At 45.6% G+C, this 27,699-nt stretch overlaps 1 protein-coding gene across 1 annotated transcript; it reads right to left on the bottom strand.

Annotated features, from left to right (window-relative positions):
• Positions 1-519: 519 nt before the first annotated feature.
• Positions 520-19,739, bottom strand: Pold2 (DNA polymerase delta subunit 2). Its single transcript, XM_077670280.1, has 10 exons — positions 19,406-19,739; positions 18,421-18,545; positions 15,250-15,373; positions 14,147-14,261; positions 11,989-12,181; positions 11,194-11,274; positions 10,377-10,534; positions 3,534-3,661; positions 1,806-1,907; positions 520-808 (listed from the first exon to the last, which is right to left on the bottom strand). Exons 1-10 carry the CDS (start codon positions 19,590-19,592, stop codon positions 687-689), a joined length of 1,335 nt encoding a protein of 444 aa, XP_077526406.1. The 5' UTR covers positions 19,593-19,739; the 3' UTR covers positions 520-686.
• Between the last annotated feature and the right edge of the window lie 7,960 nt (positions 19,740-27,699).

Below are 27,699 nucleotides of genomic sequence, written 5' to 3'. Positions count from 1 at the left end.
ATTTTAATCCCTTCGCACCGTTGATCATTTTAGAAAGCGTTTTGCTAATACAGACGCTGAACTGCGACTTTTCTGCACAATAAGCCGTTTAATGCATTCACATTAAACCTGGTAAAACATCTTGAGCTCGAAGCTAGTGCAGTCTCTCATGAACTGTTCCGGGTGAAAACAAACGCAATAGTCCTTATTACTTCCAGGCACATATTTTTGGCCACTACTTGCATAAAAACAGCCCTTGCTGATTTTGGAACATCAAAGTTTAAAGCGTGGAAAACATACGAATTCTCGCCCGTTCAATCAAAGCTTACATCTTCCGAAAACAAGCCAGACAGCATTTGTGAAATATTGCTGCAATTCTGCACCGGTACCAGCAAATTGTATGTTCATGCTAGATATTAGGTACGAAATTGATCAAACCTCCTCCTTTGGCCGATCAAATTATTCGTAGTAATACACAGTGGCAGGCAATTCAAAGACTTATACAAATGACTGGCAAGATGCCCCAAAAATCAGATCAGAGACCGGGGTAAACAGTTTATTTTTTGGTGTAGACCACTCGCAACATAAAGATCAAGTATACGGTGCGCAACAAACAAAACACAGTGCTTCAAAGGCCAACCTGGTAGACCACTTGCAAAACACAAAGATAGAGTATATCGTGAGCAACGTACAAAAAACACTCTGCTTCACAGGTCAACCTGAAACCTCATTGGCTCGCATTCAAGGCTCCTCAGATTTAACCAGACGCAAGTGAACGTCTTGCAGAACGTTGGCACGGCCACCAGACGAACGGTCTGGCCATGGTCTCCTGTGAAAGCAATAAAAAATAATAATAGGTGAAAATAATAGGAAATAGTAATAAGATGGGAAGTAATAAAGTGTCAAATGCATCACTCCACATGCATGCATTGATGACTCTCCCCTTTCTTAGTCCTGTGTGAATTGTCTAAGTTCGACGATATGTTTGATGAGTGTGTTGACAGTAGCAGTACGGACTGCAATAAAATCAATACAAATACAATACAAGCAGTATTGTATTGTATTTGTATTGATTTTATTAGAGTTTATTACAAGCAGTATAATACAATACTGCTTGTAATAAACTGCACACTGCACTAAACTGTATGGCAGCATAATTGTATTGCTGCAATACAAACAACACAATTACGAACTGTCGTAGGGCGGTGAAAGGAAGTGAAAGACGACAAGTGTTGAGAGGTAAATATAATGCAGAGTGCAATTGCCTACAACAGTCAATGAGTGTGGCGAATATAAATTGGATGGGAAGCTTGGTGAGGAAAGTGAAAAATGTGTGCCAAGAACATGATGAGGATCAAGTTAGTCAAGATTGCCTACTGTTCTGCAAACATCAATTACGTGACATGAAAAAGAAAGGAAGAAAGAAAAAGACCTAGTGAATGGTTTCGAGCACAATTTTAAAATTAAGCCCCCAAAAATGTTCCTAATAGTATGCCTCACACTTCAATATTGCTCTTTAAATGCAGCCAGTTATTTTTTTGTCACACGTCCGACTCCAACCAAGTATATCTGCTTCACGGTTGCATTGCATTGCCTCCGGGGTGTCAGAGTTGAGCTTGAAGTGATGCTACAGGTTAAATAGCTTTTTTTTTTCAACTGAATGATCGTAGCTTTCTTAGCCCTTCCAGCTTTTATTCAATCACAAACAATGTTCTGTATGTTTATAAATAAAAAAAAATTAAAGTGGCACTTTGCGACTTTTGCTTTCTTTTTCTGGTAATAAATTTTGGTAATGTACCATTTTCTTGGACAGAGATGTCTATTACCTTTCACAATCTTGGTGGCGAACTTCTTTTGGTTGCCGACGAAGTAGATGTGAGGGCACGAATCCAGAATGAAGGGGTCTTGATCAGAAAAGGGATAGCACGCTGCGTGGATTTGGGAGAAAAAAAACATGAAAACACATTAGTACGAAAAATAACATTACTGCCATCTTCTCATACGACATGCGTTGGACACGAGCTCCGTTCATTCTACCTGACACCTACTCCAACCCGTTTTTTTTTTACGTACAACGTACAATTAAAAGGTACATTAAGTCAAAACACAAGTTTGTTCATTAAACACAAGTTCATTAAAAAGCCTGCTTTGTTCCCGCAACAATTATATGAACTTCAACAACTAGTTTAGGCATATATATATAAAAATCAGATCAAGCAACGGCGACTATCCAGCACGTTTTTTTTTTTACTTACGACATCACAGAAACTTGTTTTTGCGATGCAATCACCGACAAAATCCAACGCAAAGAAACATGACTATGTGATTGTAGTGCTGTTTTTAGCATTCCCCCTATCACGTCATGTAGTGCAAAAATTTGAAACTGTTCACTAGTTACTTCATCTTTTTTGGTTAAAAAACATCTTTCGGGGCTGGATCGAAGATGAATTAGTTATCAAAGGCTATTTTGTTCCCAAATTGTATTTCGTATTCATGGTGCATTTAAGGCGCGGTGTAAAACGTGCAATGTTACTAATGATGATGTGCTCATGCAAGGGCGATTCTGGTGCCCCCCTTTCCCAGCCCAGCACCTAATACCAGGCAACAGGTTTTCACCTAAAATACCATGTGATGTTTCTGAGGTTGCAGGTGACGTTAATTTACAGGTAACTAAGTGTGCCCTTTCAAGCAACCGTCTCTATCAGCAGGTGACAGGAAAACCTGCCACGGGAAAGCTGGCCACGGAAATTTACATTAAACATTAAAGTTTATGCATATAGATACTACATCGCATAACCAATTATGATACAAAAAAAAAAAAAAAACTGGAGAATTCCCCAAGATTCCAAACAACCTGTCTGTCAACTCCCAAGGTTATACCCCTGTCACACGGCAAATCTAATGTCATTCAAAGTGAATGACCTCAGCTGTTGATGACATTCGGTTGGGCCGTGTGGGCCTACACGGCGAAACGAATTTCATTTGATAGTGACAGTGGTGATGATTAGCGAGCTCGCAAAACCGCAAAATTACATTTTAAGTGCATCTATAATGTTTTCATACATTGAAAACACAACAAAGGATTATTTTCTTCAAAGTAAAAATAAGGAAATCACCTGCTTAGCTGACATCAGCCCTATCACAAGCCGAGACAAGCCCGTAAAAAATCTAGGGTAGCGCGCGCACTGAGGACGAGATTTTCTTTTTTATTAGTACATGTCTATCTATCTTTATTTGAAAAACAACATGAAGGGGAAAATATAAAGTTTACTAACAGTTTTTAGAAACAGTATTCTCTGGTTTATTACTGAACTTTCCTCTCGTGTGGTGCACCACTGCTGTCGAGGCTACCGTACTCATTTGGATGCTGAATGAGCTCCCGAACCTCAGTTAGCTGTTAAACGACGTTCGCCTCAAATGACATTCGGTATTCTCGTGTAGCGCCGAATTAATGGCTTTTAGAGCGAATGACATTTGCTCCAAATGTCATTTGATCTGCCGTGTGACAGGGATATTAGAGGCTAAGAGAAAAAAAAAAAAAAATGTGATCGTACAAAGAGTGTCTGGACACGTTGGAGCAATGTGCCGCCATTGCAGCGTCTTCTCCATGGCGTCCAGTGGGCAGTCGAGGTTGCTGAAACGCTGAATGTCTGTGATGTTTTGACCAGATGTCCCGAGGATCCTGCAACGTGGGAGGCCCACACCACAAGTTACTTTTCATCACTGCTTCCTTAGAAAACGAGCGCCGAAACAGCAAAACCTCAAGGGCGTAACTCATTTTCTGCATTTTCTACAATACTCAGAACAGGTGTGAAAACACATAAAGCCTCAATGTAACGAAACCGCTTTTGTAAGTTTTTCGTAGTGCATGGAGAGTCGAATATCCCCACTTTTAACAAAGTACTGCTTATAATGGAGTCAGTTCCCTTTCTCGAGGGCTTCACTATAACGAGTTTACAGTATACTGACTGAGAAGCTAGTGCATTGAACCATATTGAGCTGACACTGGATGGTCGACACAATCATGACTCCTTTTTGTAAGTTGGTGGCATACCTACCATTTGTGCTTTTTCAGCATAAAAGGACCTACGCAGACAGCCAATTTACAAAAAGGCAGTTGTTTCTATTTGTTTAAATAACTTGATACGTTTTCACAGTGTGGTACGGAGGTTTTGCCAATTCTGTTTCATGTATTTGTTACACCAGCGTTACCCATCACCAAAGTACTTGCGTACAAAGCAAAAATGTTTTTATTGCCTGCAAACAGCAATTATATTAATGCTTTACGAGTGCTTCAACAAATGCACGCACTTCTTCAAAATGGACGGCTAGAACAAGGGGGTGATAAGATTGATCGTAAATTGTGACAGCGTGGTTCTAATTTCACACAAAAAGACAAGGGAAGGAAATAAGGAATACGCAGGACAATGAACAAATGACGTTTATTGCAGATGTATCCAGATTGTGATGTCTTTCAGCCAAAACAAAAGAAAAAAGAAAAAAAGTTCGAGAGGGGGGTGGGGCAAATCACATGATAACATATAACAAAAACAGCAGCACCCTCTTTTTGTTCTTTTGCATACCGTCTAAAAAAATCGACCTTTAGAACTAACGTCAAGCGCATCAATCTTCACAAGTGTCTGGTAGAAACTTCAGCTCTTTGTTGCGCAATAGCTCTGACGACACACTTATGAAAAATGATACCCCTCACGTCACTCTTAAATGTCAAGTGTTTCTATGAGTGTTGCATTTGTATGTTTTATATTGACCCCCCCCCCCCCCCCCCAGGACTTTTTTATTTTTGTGTTATTCTGTTTTAACTGAACGACATAATAAAAAAAACGGATACGTCAGCGATGAACGCCAGTTGTTGGCCTGCGCCGTTGTCATGTCTATCCTACATTTTCTTCCCATCTATTTGGGCACAATTGGAAACATGAGATATAAATGTAAACTATCTTGATAACCCCCATTAGGAAATGTTCAAAATGTGACAAACTCTAAAACATCGAAGCAATATTCCACCAGCTCTGCTGACCTGAACTGCATACTAATGTGGTTTTCATTTTTCTTCTCGCTTGTGGGTGCCCTGAAATCAAACTACCGCATTTTCCGGTGTATAAGTTGCATTTTTTTTTTTTTCTGAAATTTTCGTTGGTGCGTCTTATCCACCGGTGCGATTTATGTATGGAATAAATTTGGTACATGCTGGCCGCGCATAGTCTGCGCTTGAAAAGGTGCCTGTGTGCTGCGTGATGTCAGCACATGTTAAGAGACACAGCTATACAGTCTAAATGAATGAATTATCTGATAGCAAGTCGGAGGAAGAAGGCTTCGATGGTTTTGCCTAAACGCCATCTGTAAGTACACGCCATCTGTGTGTATCAATAAACCATTCTTGAGAAGTTAGTTCTGTCTAGACTTTGGACGGTATAGATGCACATGTCTAGCACTGCTTACTGGAGAATGCGTTAAGAGGTGACGGCCGCCGCAACCATGTACTTTCGCCGCACTTTTTAATGAACTGATCTTCCATGAGTTTACCTGATTAACAAGTGCATTTTGTACACCGATGCGACTTAGATATGTTTTTTTTTTCCCGGAAAAACTGCAGTTTTGAGGGGGGTGCGACTTATAGAAAAGTGAGACTTATAGACCGGAAAATACGGTAATACGGCACCATTCCTAGCAGCACATTGTTGCAAAATGTCAGGGAAACTGGGGTGACGCAGAGTCGGAAAAGCTAAAGCAGGCCTTACCTACAGTTACCGGGTGGCCTTTACCGGGCAAGAAGTTCGTTCAAGAGGTACATTTTAAGCAAGAGGCACAATTTAAGCATGACTCATTAAAGTGCTACGTTCTCTATTAAATCGGTGGGAGAAACTGAAGCTTTATCTACTCACTTTAAGCATATCTTCACAAAATAAACTCCCTATAAACTTCTATTCTTTTTGAAAATATGATTACAAATGTATCTCCGATGTTACTAAATTTGGAACAACTGTGCAGCCCAATCATAAACTTGTTCATGTCCCAAAAGCTTTTGCTCAACACCCTGATATTTGAAATGACCGCTCTACAGTTTAATTAAAAGCCGCAATCTTGGCTCCCTCTTTAAAAGTGGATCTGCAGCCCATAGCAGCTCCTCTAGCACCCAGCTCTAGTAGAAGAACAGGTTCAATGACAGCTCCCGTTATCACGGGTTGTTTCGTATGACGAGAATAAAAACATGTGAGTAATTCGAGACTGCAGGCTAAAGCAGCAAGTGGAACTAAGCTGGAAAATACAGACAAGGCCAAACACAACCCCACTGTTCAGACTCCTGGTTGCCACCCAACCAAGAATGCTACAACATTTTGTTGTGGTTGTCTTTTCTTCGGTTTAGCAGGAGTGAAATTTTTAGACCTAATTTCATACAACGCATAATCACAACCTGGCCCTTTACACCAGCCATCCTCATTGCCTTGGACCATTTCAATTGTGTTCTTGCTCACCAATTTTAGTGTTTGTCTTCATCTTTCATGTAGAGCGATTGTTTTGGCGCTGTTTGCCCCAGTTGGACTTGCGCCATCAAAATTCAACCATCATCATTTTCTTCGGTCTCCTTGATTTCAGAGCTGCTACACTTTTTTTTTCTTCTTCTCATTTTCACTGCGAGAGCAGCCCACGAACTGCTCGAAACAATTTTGGACAAGAAAATAGCGTTTGCACTACTTTACACGAAAAAATTCACGGGTTTTCAAGGACTTTCGAGGCTTTGTGTCAGTCATTTCAAACACCACACTGTCTGTTAGAAATGCTAAATAAGACCAGTGCTCGGGGAAAGACTAAGGCTTGAAATGACACGAAATCATGAGAAAACAGGGACGTTGCTAAAGCAGGGGTGAGACAGCTGAATCCGATTTGGGAGCAGTTTTTGGAGCAGCGAAATCTCGATTTTGGCGCAGAAAAACCTTGATTTGGAGCAGTTAACCCCATTTATTATGTCACCTTATGTGCCTAAAAATCAAATTTTTGGCAAATCGGGGGGGGGGGGGGGGGGGTGCACTTTTTAATCGGTTTTGAACGTAAATAACACTGAAATAGCCTTCAAATAAAGTTTGTTCTACCAGAGTATCACAAGGTACAAACTGCACTTCCTTTTTACAAACCATTTTTAAACTCTTAGGCTCTACGCATAGAAAGCGTGGAGTTCCGTTTAAAATATCGCATTGAAAAACTCGGCAATCGTAAGGCATTTTTATTATCATGCGAATGCCTAAATTATTATTTTTGTAATCCCAGACTCGGCTTTAGGCACAAGTGTAGAGCCACCGCAAAAGTCGCGCAAAGCAAGGTGACAGTCGTCGCACCCCACCAGCTTTCCCATTTCAATCCCTAAGGTGCACGTTCACTACGATCGTAATTTGAGTAACGTTGGTATGTTTAGCCACCTCCCTTTTGGCCTCAAATTTCACTTCAGACAGATGAACCATTATTACTAGTGTGCAATAACACCCCGTCCCGCTACCGGACACTGGTTGAACATTTTGCGGCGATGTAGCCTGCGCCGCCCCTTCTGCAGAGTCGATCGTCCCATTCCCGCCGCTCGCAAGCTCGCTGTCAAAGGCAGCAATAACTCAGCGTTATATAACACCGCAATAAGTCCGAAATTTCACTTCAGGCACGCACCGCGCCCCACACTCAAGGCCGAAACACGGTGAATTCGCGGGCACCGCGTTGTTTTTTATGTACTCCATCTTTCGAGTGGCGCAACTTCCCGTAACAGATCAAACTACTAAATGTACCCACCCCCATAACCAAAACCACGGTAGAAATCTTCAAATGGCTCTCTGCCTGACCTAGAGTGAACTAGCCTGAACCACGAGCAACTGCTTCGCCCGCCGACCATGTTTCCCAATCTTCACCACGCTAAGATGGCGGCGCCCAGTGATATCGTTCCGGAGATACGGCCGATACGGCGCTCCGAAAATTGCCGTTTTTTCATCAACTTGAACAAGTTTTGTCGCCTCAGTAAACATTAGTATTTTTATACAGGACTTTGCAATGGGTTTCGACGGGAAAGCTTTAAAAATGTACAGGATATAACATGTGCAACCCGACATTGTAACTTTCGAAAAAAACTGTTTAGCGGACAATTTTACGTGTTTTTTTTTTATTGATTGATCAATAAATTAAACTTTTACAAACACCATCACCTTGGGGGTGCTGAAAAATTATGCCGTGAGAAAGCATTTTTCCCCACTGAAACTGACGGGAGCGTTCAAATCCTTGGCTCTCATACTGTTTTGGAGCAGTTTGGCGCAATTTTTCCAATTTTCAAGCTTTTGGAGCAGCCTGGCGCAGGAAAACAACTTTGTATCAAAACTGCGCAATATGCGCAGCTGTCTCACCCCTGCTAAAGCCACATTTCAACGAGCGTACCGGTCTTCAGGCAAGTCCCCCCCTTGTCGAAATGATGGCTCCACTGACGTTTCCGCTTTCGATAATTTCTCATAATTGTTTGTCAGAGTTACACGGATAGGCAATCTTAGTGAGCTGCAAAATGCTACTATTCATTCACTCCAGTTTGTCCAGTTAATAAGAAGATCGACGAAGCAACAAACAGTCACTCACTCTTTACACAACCTCAAGTAGCTTTTATGCTTATTAAAAAAAGAGAATTAATTTAAAAATTCTCCATCCCTTCCTAAAGAAAGTTGAGAGAAGAGCGAAAGCTAAAAGTGCGTCCAAGCTACGCTGAAAGTGTGTCTAATAATTAATTGTTAAACTTCAAAAACCGTAATCGCAAACAGAGAACAAACCAATTTGACGAAGATTTTTTGTGAACTAAGTACCACATTTACACTATTGTAAGTCGACTCAAATGTAGGTCAACCCCTCCCCCAAATTGCATCTCTCTCTCTCTCTCTCTCTCTCTCTCTCTCTCTCTCTCTCTCTCTCTCTCTCTCTCTCTCTCTCTCTCTCCCTCTCTCTCAAAAAAAAATAAAAAAGGCGAGTGTAGAGAGCAGCTCATTTGAACGTCCCTGTGAATAAGCACTGTGAAAGTTCTTCGCGCCCAGGGCACTCATGACAGACGGGAAGACTCAGCACAACACAGAAGTGACACAAGTCTGTGGCAACGTGGCCGCCTAGAAAATCGTATCACAAAGAGGAGCTCTTCCATCAACTACCAATACCCCCCGTACGCCGGCTCTTCCATCAATGATCGATGCTCCCTCAAGAGCTGTACGCTCATGGTGTGTGTAGTAGATGTTAAAGAAGAAAAGCTTTTGTATAAGCACGCAGAATAACCATGCGCTGTGGGTTGAGCGGGAAACTTCATTCCCAATCCCGAGAACACGTTCACTGCGAGATGACAAACATCGAAGCTACCAGCAGCGGCCACTGCTGCACGATACCAAAACAAACAACATGGCAGCCGACAGAAGTGGCCACTCACGATGCCCTTTGATTCGTGAGTACGTTACTCGCATTCAAGAAGCGTTTTGTTAGTCTCTAATAAACAAAATTAGCATTACCGAATCCCCTGAATCAATGCACGGCAGTAACGTAGACACAATCATATCATGTTCAGTACACTTCCGAACATGCTGGTGGAAGGTCAGCCCCTCTAGGTACGGTGGACAAAGGGCACAGATCGGGAACGTCAACTTTCAAAGTCGGCATCACCTTTATTGCAATGTATGCAATGGTAAACGGTACGCTTCGACCGTAACCATAGAAACAAGGGTGTTACGCTTTCCTCAGCTCGTAGCACCCCTGATTTCTCATTTCTCTTGCCATTACAAGCGGCACAAAGTTTCACTTCAATTCTAAGTCGACCCCCCAACATCGGATTGTCAAACTTAAAAAAAAAAAAAAAAAAAAGAAGGTTGACCTACAATTGTGTAAATACGGTAAGAACATCCATGAAAGATCTAAACGTATACCGCTACGTGGTTTGTGAGATAAAGGTATAATGTACTCCTCCTTCATGATCGATGTGTGTATTGTTTTATCTAGAAGTGTTCCTTTTTCGCAATCTTCAAGTGACCATTTTGGCACAATGGAAGCCCGGTTTCACACACGTGCTGTGCGTCCAGAGATCTTATCAGTGCTTTTCAGTTGGCCAACCGGTCTATGGGGAAATACATTAGTTCTTGGACAGGACACCATCGGTCCCACAAAGAAAGCTTCCGCTTTAAAAATTTCAAGCCTTTTCAAGGGTCTGTAAAAATCTGAGGACTTGCGCGGCCTTGAAAACAAGCTTTTCAAATTAAGGGGTTTTCGAGGGTTTCAGGGACTGGCCCAAACCGTGGGAAAATAAACGAGACCCCTCATTTAACACAGCTAATAAACCTCTTGCGACCACTAGACACGCGATGTGAGGTGACCATGGCGCTTCTTCCACCTACCTCAAGCCGTCCAGTTCGAACAAATAGGGGTTTGTGACGCAGCGCAGGGAAGCCCGCTGGGACGCCCCCGGGAGGAGGCAGGGATGCAGGGGTTGTTGCGGGAGCAAGGCACCGACAGGATCGGAGAGGCCAGGCATCACGTCCACCTCCACTGAACGCTGCACATGGCAGAAGATACAGCAACGCACACATCAACAGGCTGGGAGGGGAGTAAAGCCACAATCTCCTAAGAAACTGCAACCAACAGGATGATGTCGAACTACAGGGGAAATCGTAGATGATGGTTGATAAGGGTGATGAGGCCTCTGTCCCCCCAAAATAAAGCTTTCCCCCACTTCTATGCTCGCATATTTCAGTAGAACACACTGTTGGCCAAGTTGGTGCATATTTGGTAAAACTTCGAGCGTGATTCAACAAAGACGAAAAAGACGAATGAGCGCTTATGTCGTTTTTCTGTCGTCCTTGTTGAATCGCGCTCTAAGTTTTACCAATTATTGCATATTTCAGTCATAGCTGTGGCCTTTTTCCAAACCCGTAGTTTCAACCAATAATAGCTTAACACTTCCATCTTCCTTTACCAGGTATCAATGCTTATGCTAATTTTTAATTAATTATTCAATTTTTAATTAAGTTCGAGGCATTGCTTCATTCATTTTTTCAATGACTTAGTATTCACCTGATGGTTTAGGTCGCTGACCCTGAAATTCGCAGTACAAATACCTGGAATTTTTGGACGTGTTGAACGTACGGGTATTTTAGAGAAAATGTAGAGGGCAGCGCAGATCAGTGGTTCGAGAGTACTCGGCTCATTACTCACCGAGAGCTGCTCGAGGAAGTTGTCCATCAGGCGTATTACGCTGGCATCCACGGACGATTCCTTGCGAACAGAAAACTTGGCCTGGAAACAACGAACACAAAGGCAGATGGAAAACGTAACTCCTTTCTTTCTCCAACTAGCCTTGTTCTTAATTTTTTATGCTACGGTGTCATGATAAGTGCCTACACGTGTCCGTCAGAACGGATGGCAGATGACTCCTCATAAGGCCAGTCATAGGCTGCTTCAAAATGACTAAAGGTTCGGTGTGCTGGTAGTCACCCACGACTTATCAACAGCGCAGAAAGAGGCAAAGCAGATAACATAACATCAGTATTCGCGACATTTATATTCTTAGTTTACGTCGAACTGACCATGACTACATCATTTAAACCTTAGACCTGCAAAATAAATTGAGAAAGAAAGAAACTGGCACTACCCCACTCAAGTTGTACGACACATCAGAATAATCTCAGGTAAATAATTTGGATCAAAATCGCATGCGCATGGAAATTTTCGTTAAATTAAGTTATTAAGACCATGTAAAAACATAAATGGCATAATAGAATGCTTTGTTGAACGAGTTGGTTCATAGCTTCAATAAATTAAGAAGAACGCAAAGGACGAGGACAGAGAAACACAGTAGACTGGATGAGCGCTCGTTCAGTCTACTGTGTTTCTCTGTCCTTGTCCTTTGCGCTCTTCTTAATTTTTTGAATACATGGCATACAGAGACAAGCCAACAGACGGAAAACAAGCCATTAGACAAGCCGGCCACACCGGAGGGAGTAAGCATACCCGGCCCAAGTTCTTGCTGGAGCCCTTGTGACGAAGGCTGTTGCCGGCAAAGACCACGCGGACGACGCGCGACGCTTTCTCCTGGTCTGGATCGCAGCCCAGGAAGCCGGAGACGTAGTCCACCAGCAGCTGGAAGGGCAGCATGCTGTCCGCTTTTTCGGCCAGGCCTAATCCCGACACCAGGACCAGGTACCTAGCAGGAAAGGAAGTCAACTATCATGGGGAAGCACTGCCCGTCGAGCACCGATTCCCCCTTGGCTACCCAGGCTCTCCACAGTCCCCACCTTGGAATCAGTGTCACCTCGAGCACCGCAGAGATGCAACTTCTGGGGAAATAATAGGGTTTTTGTTTGCAGGCCAATGCAACTTGTGAAAACTCAGCAGCTCCTCTCTCAAAGAGGGGCACATGCAGAATTTAGTTGTGGGGGGGAGGGCTGGAGCTATAAGAAAAAGCGTGAGAACACGTCCAGGAGAGAAAAAAAGTACAGTGGAACCCCGGGTTCATACGTTTTTCACCGGACCAGGAAACCAAAGCGTAACAACCACATAAACGCAGCACTGAGGAAACCTCCGAAAATGAACAAAAACTGTGTAGCTTTGACTTGCAACCCTGTACTTCTGCAACTTTGGCTTTCGAACCTTACCGTAATTACCCGATTCTAACGCGCACTTTTTTTCCGGAAAAATAGGTCGAAAAATTGCATGCGCATAGAATCGGATACGAAACCGAAACTGCCAAAACAACGGAAATTTTGTCCAGCCCATCGCCATCGCCATCTCTAGATGGCGCCAAAGCTTTTAGCAACAATTTTTCGGATGCAGGAAGCATAGGCGCTTAAGCTTTTCTATCGGCGTTCACACAAACCATCCAATCGTTCCACTTGCGCGATCGATGACAGCAGTGGCAGCAGCGACTCTCACGCGTTCAAAACGAGCGGTCGGCTGAAGCGTGCGCCTCTGGAGAAGCTCGCAGGATTGGCGTGCGAGGTGTGGGCCACGATCCCATCGGCCATGGTTGAACGTCCGTTATGAAGTGTGGCATCGCGAACGCGCTTGACGCCACCAAGGACGAGATGTTGTGGTCAGCGGAGAGCGACGAGGAGTGAGATGAGTGACATTACTTCGAGAAATAAATCGCCCGTTTCCGTCGCATTCGTTTTTCTTGCTCACAAAGTTCCGTGCGCGTTACAATCGGAGGTGCAAGTTTTTTTGTTTTTTTTTGCCGGAAAAATCGGGTGCGCGTTAGAATCGGGGGCGCGTTAGAATCGGTAATTAAAAAACTCAAGAATGTAGGATTACTGCCTTTTGCGATCGATGGAAAACACCATGCATGGCATTGCAAGGTCCCTTGCGACGTTGACTCTCTTCCGTGCTTGTTTACTGCGTCTAGTGCGTCAAGCTTTTCCTGAAGGGAAAGCGCCTCCCATTTTTGCGACGCCATTAAGGCACGACAAAGTGCACGGTTGCAAGTTCAACGGTGTTCTCAAAGCTTGAAATGCATGATGACGAGAGCGCGTGCTATTCTTGCAGTGGTGCTTTGATGGCAAAAACACGCACTTCTGGCATTCCAAAGTGAAACTTCTGTTGTAAATGCAGTGATGATGGCGATAGCATAGAGTAACATAGGGCCATCTAATGCTGACAAATTGCACCTGTGCGAGGTTTCGTGCAGTCAGTTTCGTAGCCAAGCCTTGTCAAAAGACAAAATGGCGGTCCGCGCACATTCCCTGGATGGGTTCGGAGTGTCAAATTGCGACGAATGATATGGGAACATACTCTGAGCAACGACATAACAGTGAGGCTTTTAATACATGGGACTCTATGTGAGCTGTGCCAGGACTAGAGGAAAACAACGTAGCAGCTGGCAAAACGCAACACTGAGGAACGTAAAAAATAAGTTCTACTGCATATGAAAAAGACACAAAAAAATCAAAACCAAGTTAAAAATTATCCCAGGAAGCAGTGGGGCGGCTTTACTGAATTAGTTTCTGAATTTTTTTTATTTTCACAAGGGCACTGAAGAATAGCTCATTGCAGTCGTTGGCAGCAGACATTGAAGCTAGAAGAAGCTTATAGCATCACCGAGCACAGAGGTAAAAAAAAAAAAAAAAGTTTTTTTTTTAAAATACGTTTTCCATGGTTTAAATGAGCCACATACGTGTCAGCCTCAGCAATCGGCCTGTCAATCTGCTCTGGAAGACCGGCATAGCAGAATTCCTCAACCGCAAAGCGGCCATCGGAGCCCACTTGGCCTAGCACAGCAGCTGGGACCCCTGTAGAGAAACACAACAAAGACTGCAGCTGTAGAAGCGGGTCAGCAACCAACTGCCACTCTCTAATCAGCCCGCCAGGATTACGCTACCAAAGCCCACTGCAAGCAACGATCTCCTCGAAATATGAACTGTAACAATCAGGACCACAGAAAATAAAATGCATTCCCTGACTGCAAAGCAATGTGATTGTGGTTGAAACAGCAGGCTTTTAAAGGACAGTGAATCAGCAGGGGCTTTCAGCGTCCCACCAAATTGTCAACGAGCCCCGACAGTCATTGTCAAAAGTTTTTAAGCCACAAACGATTCAAAGGAATTGGCTAACACTTGGTGCAATGCAAGCAAGAGTAGGACGTTTTTTTAAGTGCAGAGCAGGTGAAGGCATTCTCCTTGCTACTGATGCAAGATATTTTGGTTTCTCTTAAAGGGGCCATGAAACAAAATGCAAAATTGTTCAGCACGGAATACCCAGCCTTTGGTAACTCATTCAGCTCCATTTCAAAAAAAACTTTTTAAACTGAAAGAGAGAGAGAGAGAGAAATGCTACAGCGATGTATTGTGGAAAATGCGCCAGCACTATAAACAGTTATCACTGTGTTATCTGCACGTTAGCATTTAAATGGTACAATTAAAGCGAACTAGAAGCCCCACTACAATCGCCCAGTCAATGTTGCTTGGCAGTGGGTTAGGTTGGCAGCCGCCAATCACACAACCAAGATTCTGTGACCTCAGAGAAATAGTCAGAGTGTCTGGGGGAGTTGCCACTGTTTCCTTGATATCTCGAATATTTGTTTGCAATAAAATCAGCACCCCCGTTATTGGAAAAGAGCAGCCCCTTTATCGAACTAAACTTGTTATATGCCTTCCCAACCCCTTCAAGAATAAAGCTTATGCTTTGAATGCCTTGCAGCCCAGTCACTTCTGACAAAGGCTGCACAAATAAAGGTGGCCAATCAAACGATTCGACAATGATTTCAATAACTCGTCTGACCAGTTACGTGAGAGTGGACGTCGAGGCAACCCGTCAGGGCTAGCCGCTGCTTGTCGTCTTCCAGCACAAGTGAATCCGCACCGTCCGTAAAATGGCTCCGCTGTGGCTGCGGCACCACGTGGTGCTGAGAAAAAAAAAAAAAAAAAAGGAAGGAAGAAAGAAAAAGCCCATCAGTGTTCAGAAGAAGAAGAGTGCAACATCCAACAACCAAAGGGGAAAGAAACGCAGCAAAAAGACTGACTGCACACTTCGGCAATTCCAATATGTTATTAAGAGCATTACAGACCATGTGTGTGCCCATAGTTGTATACAGTCGAACACGGATATATCGAATTATTGTCTATATCGAACTCATAAATTATCCCCTTGAAAATTCTGTGTAAAAGTATAGGAATTCGTATGTTTATATCGAACCGTATTTTTCCCGAGATTGGGTATATCGAACGCCGCGCGAGCTGGAAGGTGCTCTTCGGCGGTCGCTGCACCCCCGATTGAGGTTAGGAGGATGTGGAGTAATGCGCGGGCATGGCGAAGACTGGCTCGCGGAACTAATCCCCCCTACCGGAACGAATTTGCGCTTGCCCAGTCGGGCCCCGCTACCGGTAGCCGTAGCGTTAGCGGACGGAGCCAGGTATGCTAAATCTCTCTAGGCACACAAGCCCGAACGCTCGGAAAATGTGACAGTGCGGGGTAGGGATGCCCCGACTGCGCACGTCCTTTTTTTTCGGCTACGTATGTTCCCGGCTTGCCGAAAAAGAGTTTTTTTTCTCTCTCTCTGGGTCTGTCTTCCCCCGATGTCGTCTCGGGATAGGGAAGAGGGAACGAAGGCGCTGACGGCATCCTCCTTCTTTTGCATTTTGCTGCTGTTGCTGCTGTTTGGCGAGTTTTCCCGCACCTTTCGGAGATTACTGTTTCTCTCGGAGATGACCATCGCGAGCGCTTTGTTGGAGTCCGTTCAGAGAGCCTTGGAATTGTTACCTTCAAAGTTCTTGTGGTACGTGCGCGCTGTTCTTCTTTTGCGTGCGTGTTGTGCATGGTGTGTGAAGGCGCAGCGTACTGCTGGAATTTTCTAGTTGTGCAGCCTCGAGAAGATAGAGCCCAGCGTCTTTAATTTCATTTCCAGGACGAAGAAGCAGGCCAAGATCAGCGATTTTTTTTTTCACGGAAATAAAGCGTCCTGTTGCGTCGTGAGTGCGGAATTAGTTGTCATTCTTGAATGCGACGATCGGTAAGTGATCGTCCGCCATAGGTGACGTCTCAGAGCCCATATTTTTATATCGAATTTTTCATATATCGAACTATTTCGCGATCCCCTTGGAGTTCGATATATCCGTGCTCGACTGTAGATGGTATTCACTGAAAAGTTTGTCAACTTCCTCACTCAGCAACACTGAAAACGGCCACGGACATGGCGCGGCTTGTGCCACTGCGCCCACACGCCAAAGGGAGAAAGAAAAAAAAAAAAAAAAAAACACCGGCGTGCATTCTTTGCTTTATTTCAACCCGATTCTCAACGGTGGTGTCAACAGAGCTGTTATTAATTACACTCACATTGCAGTCGAGGCATTACTTTGTGTTCAGTGGGGTAGAGTTTGGACCGTCCAACACACATCATGTGCTTATCATGAACAAGTACCGCCGTCCTGCGGAGCCCGTCGTAGCCAGTGACGGCGCACTTACATGGTTGCCTGCATGCGTGCCTTACCAGTGAATACAGCCTATACGACTAATAATGAAGGCAACAGGAGCTAAAGGGCAAATTCAGTTTCCTTCTTTTACATTTTCCAGCCTTCGCTGGTGGGTGATGAGATTGAAGATGTGAGGGTGAAAAATGGACGGACGCAAGATGCGTAGCTGCTGTTGCATTTAATACTGCACGATGCCTTAAGTACCTGCTGATGTCATTACAAATTTAGGTGCTAATCTGATTTTTAGTGACTGAAAGTTCCGCTACTGTAATTGATGGTATATGCAATTCCACAAGCATGTTCATCATCCAATGTCCAGCTGTGATGGTGAAAAGGACGGGACACAGTCTCCAACACAGCATTGCAATCTGATTACTTAAACACAACCATACTACGTGACACAAAGTCTGAGTTCAATTTTGGTCAAAAGAATTCTACATGCATAAAAAAATCCTAATAATTTTCATGGCGGGAATTCAGAGCCAAAAAGGTACCGCAATGGAATGAAGTAAAACAAATAGGCTAAAAAGTGTAAGCCTTTAACAACAAGCTTGCTTTTTGAACTGTAGGCTACATTCTGTACTTCATCCCTCAGTATAAGTACTCCCGATTATGTCGACCATAAAATTTTTTTTCTCTTGAATTCAGTAGCAAGTTCTCTTGAAGCAGTAATAACGACCAATTTTTCTTGAGTGCGAATTCAAGCATTACACTAGATTTCTGGTCTATCTTTCACGGCAATATGGTGCTGCTGGTGGCAAATCAGGTTTTGGTCATGTGCAAGCAAGCCTGTCATCAACATCCTGTGACACGTGCAACTTTCAGGGAGGAAGTTCAAATTAGGCAGATATAGAGCAAGTTTTACAAAAAATTTTCTCGAACTGCTGGCTTTTACGTGTGAATGCTTAACACAAACACACAAAAGGAAGAATTTTACATTCAGCAAATCCTGACACCATGTCTGCATGTTTGGCCCGCAAAGAAAATTGCATTATTTGTGCTAAGCCCTCACATAAAGCAGCTATCTTTTGTCAAGCTGTTACCATTCATCTTATCTCCAAGCAAATGAGGCAGGTTATAGGCACTGGTACAGAGGTGGGCTTGGCTCCCAGCAGGTTACCACGATCTCGCTTACTGAGTTTACACCAATGGTTGGCATTACCTTCTTGTCGAGATAGTGAACACCAGCAGCTAACTAAACCGCACTGGTCCAAAGCCCCAGGCTTAGCACAGAGAACCGAACATCTAGATTTTGTTAACCAACCGAGAAGGCAGTGCAAACGTGACGATTAATATTAATCTCCAACCGCTTACTAAGATTTGAAACCTGAAGAAACCAGTAGTTGGGAAGACTCTTTCATTTGTTTTTACAGCCCTCTTGAAATGTTTCACTCTAACTAAAGAACAAATCAGCCTACATTGATTAAACCACAGGAAAGGGAAAAACCACGTTCAGTTGTGATGCCACAAGCCCCGTTCTCACCTCCTCACTTATCTCCTTCAAGATGCTGGGCTGGAGTTCCATGATCTTGAAGAGTGTGCCGACCACAATCGACTTCTTGTCCTCGACAAGGTCACACAAACTCGTGATTGGAACCTTCAGCTTGCCTGTGCAAAGGAAGCAGAGGAGAACCGGTTATCTGCACGCACAAAGATGAGAATGCGAAGGTTGATGACAAGGCCAAACAACACCTAAAGAGATACTAAAGGCTATTGTATATATGTTTTAACTGAGAGGTCGCACTTTTTGAAGCTCTTTCGGCTTTTGTTCGACAATTACGGCTTTTACTGGCATCCATTATTTTCCTTAAAACAGAGTTCCACCTGCACCACTTGCAAATTTCACTAAAATAACTGAAATACAACAATTTGGTCGTTGCCCACGTCAGGAAACGCGACGATTCACACCCATTACAGGAGGACGGCGTTTACGACGAGACGCGCTTTTATCGGGACGGAATTTGACGGCAAGCGTTCCGCTGTTCATTTCTTCCACCTTGTCATTAGTATCATTAGGAGAGCCTTTTAATTATGAGTCCCGGACTCCTCGCGGATAGTCCACATTCAGGCCAGAAGCGACAATCGAATAGCCCCATCATTTATTCCGAAAGTAGCGATTTTGTTATTCCTGACATAGATTTAAGAATAGCTTTTACTCGATCGGGCGTTTTCAACACGGGACACACGTCCAATTTATGTTAGTGCTTCCGCATCACAGTTTGATAAAAAAAAAATGTTCCCGTCGGATGATAGGGACATGTAGCCTGCTGTTGTCATCCATAATGAGGCGGCTTGACAAATTTGAAATAGAAATTGCTGCTGGGATAGATGGGTCACAGTATTCGCAATAAAAGCTTTCGCCGAACAGACGACACAAGGGAAAGCGCCAGTTTTCTCTTGTGTTGGCTGCCCTGCGTAAAGTTGCATTCTGAAGGCTTTAAATTGTTGACCAAAGCAAGCTCACTTACCCCACTTCTCCTTCGCTCGCTCTTCGAGAATGGAACGCGCAGCATTGTACCGGGCGCAGTAAAAAGATGCGTACTGCCGGTTGAACGTCCGATCAGGGAGCGTGAAGCGCTGACTCAAGTCGCAAAAAGCGCATTCGGGTCTCGTGTACTTCACCTCGGTGAGTTTGCCCTGAACCGCCATGGGCATTTTCGCTTACTGCGCAGCTGTGTGATTAGCAGAATAATAGGCAACGATTTAACACTGTAGTTTACTTAAAGAATTGGGACAGGATGGCTAAACGCAGAAAAAGCGCGAACTATTTGCGCGCCCATTACGGCTGCGGCTTGGCTTGGATAGCCAGCACGTCACACAAGCCGGAAAGTCCACGAAATTGCGCAGCGCGTGCCCGTGATTTTGTGCGGCGGGGTGCAAGCGTGCAAGCATAGAGTTTCACACTTGAATCCTTACATGGTACCACGAAGATCTAGGGTAACGAGTAAATCGAGCTAAACGTGGACTGCACAGATGACCTGCGAAGCCAGAGTTACTCAATCTGCGAAGCAGCCAGCACCGCCGACGCTCGTGCGCAAGCAGACGACATTGTGCCCGCCAGGACAAATAAATAAAATAAATAAATAAATTCTGGCCGAGAATAAAACAAATTTTCTTGGCTGCCCCTGTGTGACTCGGAAGCACCCCATTCCTGTATAGACACCTAAAAACAATAAAGTCTTCGCCCGAGCTCAGAGGGCTCGCCTGTCTCTTTTCGTGAAGTGCAGGATTAACTCTATGGTGAAGTGCATGCGTAGCCCCTGGAGTGGGCTTGTACTAGAATACTCTAGTTCACTATACGCCTCGAGCGCGGCCTGTAGGGGCTAAGGTCCCTAAAAGTAATTTCAGGGACCTTAGACAAAGGCTGAGGTCCGTACGCTAGTGTGTCTGCTAGCCTTGCATGCATCCAGGGCAGGTGATGCCGAAGCAAATTCACACTCACACGCACACGCACGCACGCACGCACGGGGGGATAACCGGGTTGTGGTGTCCATGGGCAGCACTAGTGGGACGAGTGGCGCGAGATGGCACGCGCAAGGAATGTGGACTCAGGACTGTCTTTCGGAAGTGGAGTCCAGAGGGTCAGGGGTGCAGACAGGAAACTTTCAATGCCGGATATGAGCACCGAGTGTCGGTGACGGATGGTACGGGCGCGTAGCAGATCTGGCTGCCCAGTCCGCTTGCTTAGCCGGAGAGAGGGTGAGAGACAGCTGGTGTCACCGAGGGAGCCATCAAGCACCCTGCAGAGTAGGCGGACTCGATACGTCCCGTCATTGTTGCAGGGTGTACCACTTGAGAGTTTTCAGGCGATCCTCATAGCCAGGCATGGGTTTGCGGCGACCGAGGGTGCGAGCAAAGAGGGTACGCGTTGCGCGGCGCTGAATACCCTCAAGTTTGTCGATGAGGTGGCTTTGGTGTGGGGACCGGCAGCACAAGGGCTGTGTACAGGGCTGTGCTTGCACTAATGGTGCAAGGCTGGAGAAATAGCAGAGCTGGCGGACCCTGTCCCTTCGTCGGAGACCCGGATGTTGCACCTAGCATGGATTTCCGAACTTGCCGCTGAAAGTACTCCACGACTCGCAGGCCCGGATCGTTCTGTCCGCAGGCTTTCACATCCCTCACAAAGTGCTAGAATCCGCGGCGACAATCTTCGCGAACTCAGCGTCTGTGGCGGGAACTCGGCGCCTGTGCTTCCCACTTCACGCGCGGAACGCACGCGAACTGGCGAGAGCAACTCGCCAGAGATCACACCACGAACACAATCGCATAGAAGCCGGCTTCAAAATGCGAGGTGCCCTTGCCAGAATGGATTCCGACCACGGGAGGTGTTTTTACCAGCAGAGCTGTTTAAGCTTTCAGTTCCGCCGTCGAGCGTTCCCGTGAGCGTACGCCTCGTGAGGAACGCCCGGCGTCGTCCAGGCTTGTGCGCCACGTGAGATGCTGGCAAAAAATACAAAGAAAAAATACAGAGCGCACGTGAGAGCGCGCCTCGTGAGGAGCTCTCGCAGACTCTGCAGACACTGCAGACTCTCCCGTAGGACACTTCCTCAGCCACACGCGCAACTCACGCGTGAGGAAGCCGCTGCATGGCGCCAGCTACAAACTAACACGTTTCCTAGCCTCTCGCTCCGGCAAACATTCTACCCTACCATGTACCCAGACAGATGTCCATCCTGCGGAGGACATCCGAACCTGTACCACTCCACATGGGAATGCCCCAAAATCCCGACCCAGTTACCTATACCCAGCCCCTACTCCTCCGGATGGGAAGCCGCTCTTTTCAGCTCAGCCTTGGACGACCAGCGCGGGCTGATCGACCGGGCAACACGGATTGCAGCAGCAAATGGGGCCCTGGACTAAGGGCACCACCCTCTGAGAGCTACATAGTTTGACTTTATTAAAGAGTTTTCTACTACTACTACTGCCGCCGCCATGACCTCCGCCTTTCCGCGTGACCCTTCGCAGGTCCAGGGATCGTTATGCAGCGGTCGCTCCTTTTGTTTGTGCTTTATTTCTGAGACACGAGCTATGACACACTCCGCAGAAGATGGAAATCAATCTGCCGCATTTATGGGACGGTGATTTTTTAACTTGCGGCTTTTCCAAGACGTAATTTCGCCGTTGCAGGGAAAAATACCAAGAAAATGCCGAAAGCTCGTAAGCACGTGCCTCGCGGCGACCGCCGAGCGTTCCCGGCACGTGCAGTGGCTATAGCAAAAAAAAAAAAAAAAAATCTGTGGTTGATTTGTCAGTCGTAGGAAGTGAAATGTGCAGCGAAATCTGCAGCTCAGCATGATTTGCGGGTGGTGGCTGTCTTGTGGTTGTGCTTGGCGAGTGACGTCCTGCTCGCGGGGCGCTTCGGCAAAGGTGTACTGGCGTCATTTCCGTGAAATCTTGGTGTATAGTAGCGACATAAAACCCTTTCGTGTTAAAATATAAAACTTGAAAACAAACAACCCAAAGCACAACGTACTCGTTGCTTCACCTCAAGAAGACCCTGTGTGCAGGGGTGCACCCCTTACAGGCCGTTTGTATACGTTGCACTGGCGTCATTTCCGTGGCGGATATGATGTCAGTGAAATCTTTGTGCATCCGAGAATAAAACACTTTCGTGTTAAAAAAATATCTCCAGCGCTGTTATTAAGCGCTACCGCGCATGTAATGCTTGGCATAAGGAACGCGGCGACATTGATGCATATGACGATGAGCACAGTGCGAAGCAAGGACGGAATATGTAAATATGCAATTTCAAACTCGTATAAATGCATGGTGATGTGTCCTTCAGTGCACCGGTATAAAGAAATCCTGCAACTTGGCGGCTACGGTTCAAGCCTAATTGCGCGACTTAGTGCAAGCATCGCCGGTTGAGCTGGTGGAAGTCTACAATGCCGAGGATGACTTTGCATCCACCACTCGCCGCGAAGAAGATGACGACATCTTCGATGCATATGGCGATGATTACTAGCACCGAAAGTAGAGTGTACTAGAAGTTTTAGAGTGGCCCGAGCCAACGTTTATAGAACCAAGGTCAGTTGTAAAACTTCGAAGTGTTTCCCGGCGCCGCCGCACCAAGCCGCATTGATGGCGCTGCAGTCGCACCCGGCTCCCGCGCGGAGCACCGGGTGGCTGAGGAGGCAGCTGAGGTCAGCACGTTCTGAGGGATACACCTGCCGTTGTGCGGCTGGCGTCTCCGCGCGTGCGTGCTTGCGTGCGCGTGCGTGCGTGCGCACTCCAGTTGTAGATAGTTAGGTGAGCACCATGCCGGCGTGTTGCGTCCCCGGTTGCGCGGGTGGCTACAGGGGAAACCAAACCCAAAGGCGCTTTTCTCGCACTTCAAGTTACTTCGGCCTTCGTGTAGATATATGGTACCGTGCCAATGCGTGTCTCGACCGAAACCTCTCAGCCACATCGCGCGTGTGGCGTGAATTTTTACCCTGAGGACATAGCGAGCTACACCCACTTCATCAACAGTGAAAAAGTAGAAACTGAGTGAGGAAAGTGGAGCCTCGTGGAAGGAGCAGTCCCGAAAATATTTCCAAACCTGCTTCCTTACCTATCCAAGCCGCCGGCAAACAGAAAGAAATTTCCACGCCGAAACATGCAAATTGTTGCACAGACCTCGTCTGCACAGAAAGCCAAAACAAGCGCTAACGGTGCAGCCGAAGAAAGTGATGCAAATTTAGACGTGCTGGCAGCAAGCAGTAAACCGTCTTTGAGAGACATGGAAGGAGTTCGTTTTCAATTGGCGAGCTGGCGAAAGAATGTTGGCAGAGATTACAATAGAAGTCATGTTGGCTTTTTGCTGTTGTTGCTCTTCAGAAAATAGAGGGATAGCTTCTTTTCGTTTAAAAGTGTTTCAATCGGGGAAGAAGTAACTATTTCGGTCAGCTGCTGTCTCCGTTGCAGTGCCTAAAAGCTCTGTCAATAGCGTAAATACAGTTACTATAATCTCATTTACCGGCACGAAGTAGACGAGATTATAATATCGGTATTTGCACTATTTACAGAGCTACTAGGCACTGCAGCGGAGACACAGATATACGGTTTGTGCCGGGCGCACTGCGATCGCCGCCTTCGTCTTGATTCCCTTCTCGGCCCCATCACCACGCGAAGCTGATACTTGACAGCCTATTCTTTTCGCCAAGAGGGATATCCCGTGAAAATATCTCCTTACCTTGAAACTAAAAAAATACCCACTTTCTGGTTCTTTTATTCAACCGATAAGCTTTTTTAACGAAATGATGACAATGTTTCCAGCCTTCACTAATGTCTCTGCATAACGCACCAGCCACATTTCCTGCCTAGAGGGTTAGAATATGCAGCCGCCTCAACAAGAAACGTAAATTATGAAATGTGAAATGGCAGACGATGCTCTAAACGAACGCGGAAGTGCAGCCACAAAGCCGCGCGGCCTTTGAAATGCAAGCGGCTACTGCGCAATGGTTGTCGCCGATTGAGCGCCGTAGCTCCGGTGACATGTGGCTAGATTTACCACTTACAAGCGTAAATAAAAGGTTATAAACACGGTGATCGGCATATTCCGCGATTAAGCTCGCAACGGCAGTACAGATGCGGACCGCGCTGCTTTCGCTCGTGCTTCCCCAGCGGCTGAAGGGAGCCGGTTGCGACGGCGACGCCACCTGGCGCTGTGGGTCGCTCTGGCGCCGTATTGCTGGTATGGCGGAGGCGGAGAGTTTTAAAACTGACCTTGGTTCTATAAACGTTGGCCCGAGCGGCGGCCTCTCCCATTGCTCCGCCGGGTCGACTTTCGCGCAGAAAATAAAACCGGTATAGCGGCGGCGCTGCTGTCGTCAACAACTGAACAGCCGGCGCTCCCCGGCACCAGCTCCCAGCCTGCGCGCGGCAATATTTGCGTTGCTCGCTGCGGTGTTTTGCGCTTGCGAAGCTGATTTATTTTGGATTATTAGGTTTAACGCGCCGGCGGTACACAGGCGATGAGGCAAGCGCTACTGGAGGGCTCCGGATTAATTTTGACCACCTGGGGATCTTTAACGTGCGCCGAAATCTCGAAGACACGGGCGTTTTTCGCTTTTATCCTCCATCACAAAAGCAGCCGCCGTGGCCGGGAATCGATCCTGCGCCTTTGGTCAGCTGGCTTAGAAAGTAGACGCAGAAACGTTATGACTCCGCTTGAGCAAACTTTAAACTAGTACGACCCGCCATAAAATTATCGACCTCCCCTCCTCCCTCCCCCCCCCCCCCCCCCCCCGCCCCAACGATACTTTCTCATTTTGTATGCGTTTTCTGAAAACGTTAATTGTTGATATACAGTAATCTCTCGTTAACTCAAAGTCGTAAAATTAGCTGAAAATTTTCAGATAAGCGCGGAGTTTCGAGTTAAATCAAATGCAGAAAATTTGTAGCTAGGTCCCTGAAATAACAGCTATATATATAGTGCTGCTAACAAAAGCACTATTGCACAGGGGAGATTTCGTAATAAAGGCAAAATAATTCGCAAGAAAAAGAAACTTTTATTATTGCAGAAGAAAGAAACAGCTGCGTTGCGCTCGGCTGATTCGCGTTCGCATCTGCATCCCAGAAAAGCGTACCCGAGAATTCTCAACGCATCGCATGAATTGGTGGTCGTCACCGCTACATTCTACCTTGTTACAAAGTAGACGCAGCATGTATGTTGTTTCTGCCGTTGTAGGAACTTCTGGAGGCTCCTCCTCGTCCGCATGATCAGCTGCGTCGTCCACAGCTATCTTATGCGCCAAACAGCATTAATTCCGGTAACGGGGACGCGTAGTCCGCGTAAACTTGCACTTCACGACCGCGTTCGGCGAGTAGTGGGAGTAATCATTCGAACGGGGACCTTATCAGCTGCCTGCAGCGGACTTTGCCTTGCGTCTTCTCTGCCAGTATTTCGAGACATCCGTGGTCCTCCGAAAAAACGTTTTGAGATAAAGCGGGCAAATGCGTACCGCCTATGGGAGGTAAACACGGTGAGAAAAAGTTTCGAGAAGATATTTTGAGATATAGCAGAGTTCGAGTTAACGAGGGATTAATTTGACGGACAGGCACCAGGAATGTTCTTCCCTTCCCCTTCTTGACTGCGCATGAAGCAAAAGCGGCGGGGCGCACATTCTATGCTGCAAAAAGTTTACTGTTTTTTACGTTCCTATTTGGAACGAAAATACCAAAAGCCTTCATCTGGGATACCCCTACCGTTGAGGCGTGTACTGTCGTTAGTGGGCTTATTTTATTAACCTACTTTGTCGCAGGCACTTGGTAAGAAAGTGTGTACTGAAAACGAAGTGCCAAGTCGGCGGGACCAACTACTGCTTCCTGCATGCCAGGGGACGATGCCGCTGTGTTTACTACCTCTTGTAATTTGGGGGGACTTCTGAATCCGTCCGCGCATTTTTTAAAGTTTATTAGCGATCTCTAGGACGTTTTTACCGGTTGCTTCAGCGACAAGGAGCTCCACCATGACAGCGTTATGGATGTGCTGCAGCCATTATTCACAACAAACACCTTAACGGCGTTGGTTGCGACCAGCACGTGAGACCTTGACCGCAAATTTGGTTTGGTTCTGTATACATTTCGACACGGATTCATTTCTACATAAAATGTTTAAACAAGTTCCGTGATTACATGCGGAGGTGGGAGCAACACCTTGAACTTAGCCGTCGCTAATGATCGAGGGCGAGTTATGAAAATGCGTTGACCAAAAATGTCAATTTAAATCTCCATGTTACCGTTATTCCTAAACCTTTACATGTGTAGACTTTGTGCATGATTTCCCGCGTTACATTTCATTTGCTGGGCTATTGAAAATGAAAACAAAATGTGTATTTGTTCCAGTTCCGTTTATTTGAACCTCCATGTTAGCCTTCTTGAACCTTTACCTCTATAGTAGACGTGTTATATTTCATTTTTGTCGCGGTCAATATATCTTCTGATCTATGTTTTGCATTTGTTTTATGTGCGTGTAATTGTACTCTCAGCGTACTTGCGAATTAAATTTGTGTTAATCTGATTCAACTCCTTTCTTGATCGAATCAGGTGAAAGGTGGTGCCATTAATAGAACGTTGCGGGAATAGTTCTATGAAAGACGGTCATTGGGACAACTGAGCTAACTGAGCTAACCACTCTAAAAAGATCTCTCGCTTGCGCGTGTCATTTTTTGTTCGGCCACCACGGTGACCCGTAATTATCCCAAGCGGGTCACTGCTTAAATACTGCTATAATAACAACTCACGCAATAAAAAACAAACGCAACAACTTACGATAGTAACCCACATAACTGCAGTCCGAGCGTAAATTGCAAGACAATAACTAAGAAATTTTTCTGAGAAGCTATCATCCCAGTCCTCATATTTTTTCGTGTCATGTCCATCAAGCAGCCCAATTGTAAGGACACAATCATAAAGCAATCATAAACTGGTTCATATTAGTCAATTCAACGCAAAATACGTTTTTATAGGACATTGGAATAGCGAAAATGTCGCTGCAATTACTTTATTTAGAATCCGTTACGAATGCTGCACTGAAGGAAAATCCGCAATTTTCCTTGTTGTCGAGCGGGAAAGGCAAAACTAACGCAAAATGAGCTGCAGCGTTTATTTTTCATTTCGTTACGCACAGTCCACTGTACCTACAGTACATTTCAGCAATCGGACGACCCGCAGAAAAAATTTCCAGCGCTCCACGCGTAAAGCGTTTCCTGGCCCGGCTGGCCGCGCGGCCGTGCGCGCGGCCAGCCGCCGCTTTCGCTTTCAATGGTCGTTGACTACA

The sequence above is a fragment of the Haemaphysalis longicornis genome, unplaced genomic scaffold, assembly GCF_048455015.1.
Source record: "Haemaphysalis longicornis isolate Haplotype H1 unplaced genomic scaffold, Haemaphysalis longicornis Haplotype H1 scaffold_5, whole genome shotgun sequence".
Taxonomy (NCBI): domain Eukaryota; kingdom Metazoa; phylum Arthropoda; class Arachnida; order Ixodida; family Ixodidae; genus Haemaphysalis; species Haemaphysalis longicornis.
Note: the sequence above shows the minus strand (reverse complement) of the source record. Positions and strands in the feature narration are given on the sequence as shown.